The sequence below is a fragment of the Bison bison genome, unplaced genomic scaffold (genome assembly GCF_000754665.1).
Source record: "Bison bison bison isolate TAMUID 2011002044 unplaced genomic scaffold, Bison_UMD1.0 scf7180017864180, whole genome shotgun sequence".
NCBI lineage: Eukaryota > Metazoa > Chordata > Mammalia > Artiodactyla > Bovidae > Bison > Bison bison.
Genome location: NW_011494752.1, coordinates 5,700,361 through 5,711,777, shown reverse-complemented (window position 1 = coordinate 5,711,777; position 11,417 = coordinate 5,700,361). Strand labels below are relative to the sequence as shown.

Genomic DNA, 11,417 nt, shown 5'->3' with positions numbered 1-11,417 from the left:
GAGCATTTGAGGAGAGAGATTTGGAGCTCATAAATCTCTCCAGTTAGGAACGAGTTGTAGCTGGCCCGCTTTGCTCTGCGTCCTCACGGTGTCCATGATCCTCTTTTCCCAACTCTGCCTGCCCCTCAGCAGGAAGGCAGCTCAAGTGGAAGTTCTCAGTTCACAGCTCTCACCAGGAAACCCCCATCTTTCATGGGGGTTTAACCCTCTGCCCATCACTCTCCGCCCTTTCCCCAGCCAGCTGGACCCCCTCCTAGATATCTAGATGGAGACACTGCCGCACTGACTAAGCCTTAGGCCACTGTGGCCCCACGCCCTCCAACCCAGGAGTAGCCTGATGCTGGTAGGAGTGACCCCACTCCAGTTAGTGCCACCCTACGTGCATCTGCCCTCACCAGGGGCATCCTTCTAAGCGAGAGCACCTATAAAGGAAGTGGGGGGGATACTGGGGCCCAGAAGGGGAAGGGGAGAAGAAAAGGGGCACTTAAGGTACCCTGCCCACAGGTCAAGCCCAGACAGCAGCTGGAGATCCCCAAATGTTAATCACCAATTAGCACAGTCCAAGTGGAAAGGACAACTTTATTACATGTAAAATGGACTTAATGTGGCGGGAGCTGTGGGCTTAATTTCTTGAGATAAGATGCTTTTAGGCTAATCAGCAGATCAGTGATGCCTGGATATAAAGGAGCCAGGGCAAACTTTCCTGAGGCTCTGAAAGGCCAGGAGGGAGGAGGAGAAGACCCCTGCCCTGTCCTTCTGGGTGAGCTGGAAAGGAAGCCTGGTAGAAGAGCAGCTGGGAAGGGGTGGCCGTGGACGAGATGCTGAGGGGTGGGTCTCGGCACCTAGCACTTTTCTTCTATGCAGGTAATAAGAAGGTGGCTTTAAGGGCTCCTTTAATACTCAGGTGACAAGGCAGGAAGGCAGGGTCTTGCAGCCGACATATCTCTAGAGCTAGCTTTGGTGCTCAGGGCTTGGAAGGAAAGTTCTGCTGAAGATGCCCTGCGGAAATGGGGCTCGCCCTAGGTAGAAGCATCAGACGTCCCTGAGTGGGGACAGTGAAGTCTGAGAAATGGAGAGGGCTTCTATTTGCGATTTTCACTTTGGGCCAGAGGGCTGCGATGATTTAGGTGACAGCCAACTTAAGAGCTGGAGACTCTGGAGGTGAAAATCTTGCCAGTTCACATGCCCATGATGTCTAGCCATGGGGGCCAGGAAGGGGGCCATCCAGACATACAAGCCTTCACTGCTTTCTCCTGCCAGGAACGCTCCCTGCTGCCCTCCTTCCTCCCTGCTTAGACTCCTCCTAAAACCCCCAAAACAGGTTCACTCTTGGCCACATTCCATGTGCCTTCTAATGTCCCTTCTAGCTGTAATGCCAGCACCCCTCACCATCCCCAAGGTATTTCTCCAGGGTCTTAGAAAAGCTCTAACTCCCAAGGCCTGGCCCCCAGCTTCCAGATTCCCCACAGGCTCCAGGGCTCCTAAGTGCACCACCATACTGGCTGTCCCCTCAGCACAGGGCTTTCTTCTCACCCTTGTCCTTTTCTCTCTTATCGCAGGAAAGAACCCTTGGAAGATGCTGGCCATGAAGACCTTCTCCCTGCTGGTGGTGTCCCTGCTCCTGGCAGTGGTGCTGGGGGAGAAAGAAGAGGATCACTCCAAGCTGGGGTGAGAAGGAGGGGTCAGGTGGCTGGGGGGATGACTGGGTTCTGGTTTTCAAGAGACAGGTAAGAAAGGGAGGAATCCCAGGCCAAGAAGAAAGATGCTCGAGGGAAAACCTTACAGTAATCGGGGTGCAGAATGAGGCTAGAACCAGGGAGTATTTTTACCAGCTACTGTTGCAGCTGGAGAGATTGCAGTTAAATCTCCGGAAGGACTTCCCAGCAGTGAAGTGGCTGAAGTAGGTGAAAGTATCTCCCTGATGAAAGCCTTAACTGCTCATTTGTTTGTGCGTTTGATCAGATTTTATAGGCAGCTTCCTGTGTGCTCGGCACAAGGGATACACATGAAGAGCAGTCCGCAAATGCCATCTGTCCTCATGGAGCGTATAGATCCAAGGGGAAGACAAAGACCCATCTAAGCAAACTTCAAACTGTCATGAGTGCTGTGAGGAGAGGCAGAGAAGGTTATGAGTGAATATAATAGGGGGAAATATAGTGAAGGGCAGGGAAGCCTGGTGTGCTGCAGTCCATGGGGTTGCAAACAGTCAGACACGACTTAGCAACTGAACACACACACACACAGTAGGGGACTCTGTTTGTGTGTTGGGGAGACCAAGAGAGACACGTCTGAGTAGAGTTAGGCCTTCTCAGATGCAAGGACAAGCCATACGGCCCTATCACCTTGGTCGTGGAAGTTTGAGACAACATCGTGTAGAAGTTAAAGACCGTAGACCTGGACCCAGACTAGCTGAGGGTCAGCCCTGCTCACACTTGCGCTAAATTAATCTCTCTGCTTCGTGGTTGCCTCACTCGCCAAAGACATGTAGTGTCTACCTCCTACACAATGAATTTATGTTTTAAAGGACTTGTACAGGACCTGACTCATATTAAGTCCTGTTTTATAAGAGCTCACTCTTATTAGGAAAAGTGAAAGTGAAGTCACCCAGTCATGTCCGACTCTTTATGACCCCATGGACTGTAGCCTACCAGGCTCCTCCATCCATGGAATTCTCCAGGCAAGACTACTGAAATGGTTGCCATTTCCTTCCCCAGGGGATCTTCCTGACCCAGGGATCGAACTCAGGTCTCCTGCATTGCAGGCAGACGCTTTACCGTCTGAGCCACCAGGGAAGCCCATTATTAGGAAACTGAGAACCGAATAACTGAATTGGGTGGCACCAGGACAAAAGGAGTGAAGGAGGGAACTCTGATTCAGTCCTTGGGGATGAGGGGAACCTCTGATCTTTGCCCAGAAGCCAGAGCCTCACATACTGAGGATGCAGGAAGTGGGCTCTTGAGTTAAGGATAAAGTCCCAGGGGCGTGATGCATGGACAAAAGGGTGACTCCATAAAAACTGACTCCCAAGAAATGGGCTGCTTCCTTTTCAGATGGCGGTGACAATCATTTATTGTTGCGCTCTCTGCTCCTTCTATGGCACCTCGGTTTCCCTCTCTCTCCCCTCCCTGCCTCTCAGATTCCACTCTAAGGCCAGTGGCTCCCAGCCTCGAGCAACCAGGTATGCTGAAGGCACCTTCATCAGTGACTACAGTATCGCCATGGACAAGATCCGCCAACAAGACTTCGTGAACTGGCTACTGGCGCAGAAGGGGAAGAAGAGCGAGTGAGTCACGTGCACCCCCAACCCCTGCTCCCTGTGCCCCATGTGATGCACAAGCCCAATGTCGTCTTTCACTTAGGTGCTGATCGGGAGCTGAATTGCACGGCAGTCCTGCCTGGGCTCCTGGCTCAGGCAGCAGTCCGGTCTGAGGGCAGGACGTGGGCAATTTTCCAATCCTTTGCTTCTAAGGGGAGGGGTCAGGGAAGGTGTTTTGGGCTCAGAGAGGATCCCTAGGGGGCTGGGGATGAAGGCAGAGGAGCTGAACTGCTGCCAGTGACTCTTCAGTGGTGGCAGCTTCAGACTTTGGAAATAAGACGAGCTGATCTCGGTCTTCTCTTTGCAAAGTCTCTTTCCCTGACTTTGCTGTTTGACCTGCGTGGTAGCTTTTGAAAAGCTTTTCACTGGCAGCTGAAGACAAGCAGTTGGGAGGTTGACTGAAGAAAGAGGTACCCTCTGCTCCTTGGATTGAGGTACCAAATGGTTGGAGCGTCTTTGGACTGGAGAATATCTGGAATCGCCCCTGGCCCTACCTATTCCCTAATCTTTATTTTACCAGCTGGATACACAACATCACCCAGAGGGAGGCTGGGGCCCTAGAGCTGGCCCATCAGTCTAACAGGAAGGAGGAGGCAAAGGAGGAGCAGGGGTGAGTCTGCCCGCAAGGGAAGGGGTGGGGGTGGGGCCTCCGACTCACTCCCACCTCATTGTTCCCTTTCCCAGACCGGAGCAGGGCTAGGCCCCAGACAAGCATCCTCTTCTACCCAGAATTCAAAGAGGGGTCTTCACAGAGCTCCTGGAGATCAGCCCAAGCCTAAGGGAATAGCCTAGGAGGAATGGGGATGGGGGTCCTGGGAGGGGATTTGGGGCTAGAGTTTCTAAGATTGATGACAATGTGCAGAGTCACCAAGTCCAGGAGAGACTCAAGTCCAGGAGCTCAAGGCTCCAGGAGGGACTTCAGAAACTGGCTTCTCCCTTTTGTCTGCTAAACTTCAGGAAGGCTTTTATGGAACAAGGACCCTCCCAAGGCCAGTCCCCTGAAATCAGTTACCCTGTCTCTGGAGGAAGCTGAGGAATTGACACAGATCATTCTAAAGAGTGAACATTCCCAAAGTAATCTCTGGGGGGTTGGAATACACTCTGGGAAAACTGTAGAGGTGGGTGGGTGGGATGTCTCCCACCAGAATTGTTTGTCTGCCTGTATGGAAGAGCCTATATTCCCTGGCCGACAGATCTGGGCGGAGCTTTGAAAGCTGAGACAACTGAGAGGCAGCTGTGTTGACTCGCACCCCCCACCCCCGCCCCACCTTGTCCCACCAGTCCAAGCCCCAGTGTTTACTCTCTCTGGGTGGGGCCTGGGCTTAAGGGGCCTGCCAGAGGCTTTCTTCTTTGTAGCTCCCTGCCCAAGAACCCCAGTGATGAAGATTTGCTAAAGCATTTACTGATTCGAGAGCTGCTGGCCTGGATGGTGAATCAGATGGAGCTCTGCAGGCTCAGGTGGGAGTTTAGCAGCTTTGGGCATATTGCATATTGGCTGTGAGCTCTCACTCTGGAGTCAGACGTGGGCTCAGATCTTCACCCCAACACAGGCTGACAAATTACTTACACTCTCTGAAACTTGAGACTTCTCAGGTGGCTCAGACGGTAAAGCGTCTGCTTGCAATGCAGAAGACCCGGGTTCGACCCCTGGGTTGGGAAGATCCCCTGGAGAAGGAAACTGCAACCCACTCCAGTACTCTTGCCTGGAAAATCCCATGGACAGAGGAGCCTGGTAGCTACAGTCCATGGGGTCGCAGAGAGGCATTTTTGTGAAAGTCAGGGTTATTTAAACCACTTCATAGGATTTGGTGGGGTTTGAATAAGATAATGCTAGGAAAAGGGTGACAGCAACATCTGCAGAGTATTAAGAGTTTGGCAATGTTGACAGATATTCGTACCACTTTCACTTCTTCCTCAGTTTCCTCCAGGTGAGACGCTGCTCTCACCTGCCTTACCCACCCAAGACCATAGCATCCTCAGCTTTCCCTCAGTACCCTTGTGCCATGGCAGCTTCTCAGTGATGAAACCCCTAGAGTTGGAGGAACGTTGCCCTTCTCTGTAGCTCCAGCTGGTCTCAATAATCCTCGAATCCTCCTCCTCAGCTAGGAAGTCTTTCAGTTTATTAATATCATGTCTTAGAAGCAAAGGGATGACTCAAAACCATGGAGAGATCCAGCCACTCGAACAGTGAGACAGGACATTCATTCAAGATGCAGACGCCAAGGTGCAGAAACCAAAACAAATTCAGACCGGTGATGGGAAGTTGAGGGATTGAGGGAACAAATCTGGAATGGCTTCCTGTAAGAGGGTTAGAAGGACCCTATGTGGCCAGAACAATGGAGAAAAAAGTATGAGAAAATCTCCTTGGTAAAGTGGGTAACAGTCTAAGCACTTTTTGGAATAATTACCATTAGAAAGGTAATTTGGAGGTAGGAGGAGTTGAACTATGGCTGGGTGCCAGAATACACTTACTTTGCTGACTCTAAGCCGATATTCCCCTCCTCTCTCCACTCTGCACAGATTTCAGTGACTCTGACCAAACCCAAGCTCAGAACTGGACTCTGCCCTTCATTTACTCAGCTCTTGCTTCAGCTCCACTCCAAGATACTCCAAAGAAATCAAACTAAGTTTAAGCTGAAATAAATGTTTGTGCTCATTGTCAAAACTTATGTGTCTACTGATGACTAACTGGACGTTTGTCTGTGTGTGCACTACTCAGTGAAAAGGAGGTATGGCTCTTACCTATCTGTTAATTCATCTATTGTTTCCATGAACACTTATTGGAAACCTAACACAGGCAGGGATTATGCTTAACGCTGCGGATACAGCAATGATGGAAACAGACACAATCATTGTCCCCAAGGGTTTTACAGTCTAGTGATGGAGACGTACCTTAATCTTTATACAAACTGGGACTTCCCTGGTGGTCCAATGGCTAAGACTCTGCACTCCCAAAGCAGGGGGCCCAGGTTTGATCCCTAGTCAGGGAACTAGATCCCACAGCTGAAGATTTCTGCATGCAACAGAGAACCCATAGATGGAGTAGGCAATCAGGAGGGCCTCTCTGAGAAAATGACATTTAAGCTGAATGAGATTTTTTAAAAATGTTTATTTATTTCTTTTTGGCTGTGCTGGGTCTTCCTTGCTGTGTGGGCTTTTCTCTAGTTGCTGTGAGTGGGGGCTACTCTGTAGTTGTGACTTACTGGCTTCTCATCGTGGTGACGTCTTTGGTTGCGGAGCACAGCCTCTAGGGTGCTCAGGCTTCAGTAGCTGTGGCACGTGGGCTCTAGAGCTCATGTGCTCAGTTGCTTCGCAGCATGTGGGATCTTCCTAGACTAGGGATGGAACCCATGTTTCATGCATTGACAGGTGGATTCTTTACCACCGAACCACCAGGGAAACCCTAAGCTGAGTGAGATCTGAAGGATAAAGTGGCCAACTGGTGAAGAGAGACGATAAATATTAGCCGGTAGTATTGTTCTATGGCAAAACGGGCAATGGGGTGGAGAGAAGAGCACAAGTGGAGACTGGGCAGGTGGGCAGAAGCAGGGCCTCAAAGGCCACATTAAAGCTTTGGGATTTTATCCTTAGTGTAAGGGCAGGTCCTTGAAGGAGTGTGAGCAGGGGGAAGTCAGAGAAGATCTATTGCATCTCCAATCATACTGATGATGGTGAGAATTATATTGAGATGAAGAGGAATGAACATGAAATGCCTCTTGCAGGATTCCAGATTTCACACTACAGAGATGGCAAGGAAGGTGAAGCAAAGTGGGAGAACTCAGTGTGTCCAAAAGTCAATACCTCTTTCTTTCTGCATTTCAAGACTTTCCCACCTTGGTGTGCTGCCTTCTCTCACTGCCCTGCATCCACAGAAAGCAAGGCTGTCTCTCCTTCCCACTTAGTTATCTTTCCTAATGTCCCCATCAGAGAAGGCAATGGCACCCCACTCCAGTACTCTTGCTTGGAAAATCCCATGGACGGAGGAGCCTGTTAGGCTGCAGTCCATGGGGTCGCTAAGAGTCAGACACAACTGAGCAACTTCACTTTCACTTTTCACTTTCATGCCTTGGAGAAGGAAATGGCAACCCACTCCAGTGTTCTTGCCTGGAGAATCCCAGGGATGGGGGATCCTGGTGGGCTGCCATCTATGGGGTCGAACAGAGTCGGACACAACTGAAGTGACTTAGCATAGCAATGTCCCCCTATCCCCTTGATCTAGTTACGTTTTAGCAGACTATAGTCAAACACACCTAGATTCAAATCACTCTCTAGGTCTGTGACTTGGCAAGTTAGTTCCTCCCTCTCTCTGATGCTCAGTTTCTTGCCTGTAAAAAGATTAAAAAGTACTCACTTCATAGAGTTGAAGAATTTTAAGATAATGCTTGGCACAAAGTAACTTTTGTTATTATTATTCATACATGCAGCATTAATTTAAAAACATGGGGTGGGGGTATTAGGACTTCTCTGGTGGTCCAGTGGTTAAGACTTCGCTTCTGGCTTCTGGTTCAAGATAGTCTAGTAGAAGGACATGCACTCATCCCTAAAAAAAAAGCAACAAAATCGCAACTAGTTGCTGAACCACCATGGACAGGAGGACGCTGGATCCACCAAAAAAGATACCCCACGCCCAAAGACAAAGAAGAAGCCACAAAGAGATGGTAGCAGGGTCACAATCACGATAAAATCAAATCCCATACTCGGCCAAGTGGGTGACCCACAAACTGGAGAACAATAATATCAAAGAAAATCTCCCACTGTTGTGAAGGTTCTGAGCCCCACGTAAGGCTTCCCAGCTTAGGGATCCAGCAAAGGGACTGGGAATTCCCAGGGAATCTGACTTTGAAGGACAGCCACATTTGATTACAGGACTTCTACAGGACTAGGGGAAACAGAGACTCAACTCTTGAAGGGCACAAACAAAATCTGTGTGCACCAAGACCCGAGGGAAACACATGTATACCTGTGGTGGATTCATTTCGATATTTGGCAAAACCAATTAAAAAAAAAAAGACCAGAGGGAAAGGAACAGTGACCCTACAGGAGGCTGAACCAGACCTATTTGCTAGTGTTGGAGGGCCTCCTGTGGATGCATGGGTTGGCAGTGATTCACCACAGGGATGGGGCCTTGGCAGCAGCAGTCCTGAGGCCCATGGCTTAAGTCCTCTTGGAGTTCACCATTAACCCTACCATAGAGCCCAGAGACCCCAAGGCTGAGTGGCCTCAAGCCAAACAACTTAAAGGGAGGGATCAACTTCACCCATCAAGAGATAATTGGATTAAAGCTTTACTGAGCAAGGCCCTACCCACCAGAACAAGACACAGTTTTCCCCACATAGTCCCTCCCATCAGGAAACTTACACAAGCCTCATTCACCAAAGGGCAGACAGAAGAAGTAAGAAGAATCACAATCTCACAGCAGTTAGAATGAAAATCACACCACAGAAAGTTAATCAGGATGAAAAAGCAGAGAGTTATGTCCCAGATGAAGGGATCTGATAAGACCCCAGAAAAACAACTAAATAAATGGAGATAGGCAACCTTCCAGAAAAAGAATTCAGAATGATAGTGAGGATGATCCAGGATCTTGGAAACAGAACGGAGAAGATACAAGAAATTTTTATCAAAGACCTAGAAGAACGGTTCCCTGGTTGTTCAGACAGTAAAGAATCTGCCTGCAATGCAAGAGACTCAAATTTAATCCACTAGGTTGGGAAGATCCTCTGGAGAAGGAAATGGCTACCCACTCCAGTATTCTTGCCTGGAGAATTTCACAGACAGAGGAGCCTGGTGGTCTACAGTCCATGGAGTCGCATGGACTGTAGTCCATGGGGTTGGGTCGCAAAGGGTAGGACATGACTGAATGACTAACACTCAGAAGAACTAAAAAACAAACAGAAATGAACAATATATTAGAAGGCATCAATAAAAGAATAAATGAGGCAGAAGAACAGTTAAGTGATCTGAAGAAAAGGATGGTGGGAATCATTACTGCAGAACAGAATATAGAAAAAAGAATGAAAAAAAAAAAAGAAGACAGCCTAAGAGACCTCTGGGACAACATTAAAGGCACCAACATTTGCATTATAGGGTTCCAGAAGGAAAAGAGAGAGAGGAAGGACCTGAGAAAATATTTGAAGAGATATTAGCTGAAAGCTTTCCTAATATGGGAAAGGAAATAGTCAACCAAGTCCAGGAAGCACAGAGAGTCCCAGGCAGGACAAACCCAAGGAGGAACACACCGAGACACATGGTAATCAAACTGACAAAAAGTAAAGACAAAGATAAAACACTAAAAGCAACAAGGGAAAAACAACAAATAAAAAGAAACTCCTGTAAGTTATCAGCTAATTTCTCAACAGAAACACTACAAGCCAGAGGGAATAGCAAGATTATTTAAAGTATTGAAAGGGAAGAACCTACAACCAAGAATACTCCACTCAGCAAGGAAAACTTTCCAGACAAGCAAAAGTTAAGAGAATTCAGCATCACCAAATCAGCTTTACAACAAATGATAAAGGAACTTCTCAAGGCAGGAAACACAAGAGAAGGAAAAGACCAACACAAAACAAACCCAAATAATTAACAAAATGATAATGTGCATGCTAAGTCACTTCAGTACAAGAGTACGATTCTTTGCAACCCCTCAGCCTCCTCTGCCCATGGGATTCTTCAAGCAAGAATACTGGTATGGGTTGCCATGTCCTCCTCCAGGGGATCTTCCCGAGCCAGGGATCAAACACACATCTCTTAAATCTCCTGCATTGGTAAGATGGTTTTTTACCCCTAATGCCACCCAGAGGACCATGTTGCTGCTGCTGCTAAGTCACTTCAGTCATGTCTGACTCCGTGCGACTCCATAGATGGCAGTCCACCAGGCTCCCCCACCCCTGGGATTCTCCAGGCAAGAATACTGGAGTGGGTTGCCATTTCCTTCTCCACCCAGAGGACCATACATACCTATAATTACCTTAAGTGTAAATGGATTAAATGTACCAGTCAAAAGACATAGACTGGCTGGCTGGATGAAAATATGTACATGTATGCACTTCCACTTACAACACTTTACTTAACCCCCCAAATTGTATGTAACTATTTTATATTGTTAGGTTAATCATGTTTCCATTATGGCTTGCAACTGTAATTATCTTTTCTTTTTTGCCTGACTATTGATTGTGAAAGTTGATAAGCATCTTTTACTATTATAATTATGTAACTATTATTCACTTAATAGCATTGTATCATGACTGGCCAACAGAAAATGATAGAATTCTAAATCACTAAAACTACTGTTTAATAGAAAAACCTGCAATCACTTTTTAAAATTCAGATGCATATTAGAATTATCTCGGACTTTTTTGAAAAATACAAATGCCCAGGTATTGCTTTTTTTCCTACGAAGATCCAGATGTGTTTCTAATGAGCAGCTATGTTTAACAACAATTAGACTATATGAAGATTTTTTACTTTTATCTAGTTTGTTTCACTTTTTCTATTTCTTTTTTTTTCACTTTTTCTATTTCATATTCAGTGTTCCCATTTAATTTAGCTTATGTTTTCCAATTTCTCCATCTTTTTTTTTTATGTTCTTTCTCAAGCCTTTATCAAGCATACTAGAAAAGTTTTCGTATTCATCAGTCAGTCAGTTCAATTCAGTCGCTCAGTCATGTCCTACTCTTTGCAACCCCGAGGACTCCAGCACACCAGGTTTCCCTGTCCAACACCAACTCCCAGAGTTTACTCAAACTCATGTCTATCGCATCAGTGATGCCATCCAACCATCTCATCCTCTGTCATTCCCTTCTCCTCCCGCCTTCAATCTTTCCCAGCATCAGGGTCTTTTCCAATGAGTCAGTTCTTCGAATCAGGTGGCCAAAGTATCGGAGTTTCAGCTTCAGCATCAGTCCTTCCAATGCATATTCAGGACTGATTTCCTTTAGGATGAACTGCTTGGATCTCCTTGTGGTCTAGTTCAGTTCAGTTTAGTCGCTCAGTTGTGTCCGACTCTTTGCGACCCCATGAATCACAGCACACAGGCCTCCCTGTCCATCACCAACTCCTGGAGTTCACTCAAACTCATGTCCATCAAGTCGGTGATGCCATC

The 11,417-nt window shown here is 47.5% G+C and overlaps 1 protein-coding gene across 1 annotated transcript; it reads left to right on the top strand.

The window, feature by feature from the left end:
• Positions 1–734: 734 nt before the first annotated feature.
• Positions 735–5,976, top strand: GIP (gastric inhibitory polypeptide). Its single transcript, XM_010842753.1, has 6 exons — positions 735–760; positions 1,560–1,668; positions 3,137–3,283; positions 3,837–3,926; positions 4,673–4,774; positions 5,837–5,976. The coding sequence occupies exons 2-6, from the start codon at positions 1,577–1,579 to the stop codon at positions 5,844–5,846; spliced, it is 441 nt and encodes a 146-aa protein (XP_010841055.1). The 5' UTR covers positions 735–760; positions 1,560–1,576; the 3' UTR covers positions 5,847–5,976.
• Positions 5,977–11,417: the final 5,441 nt, after the last annotated feature.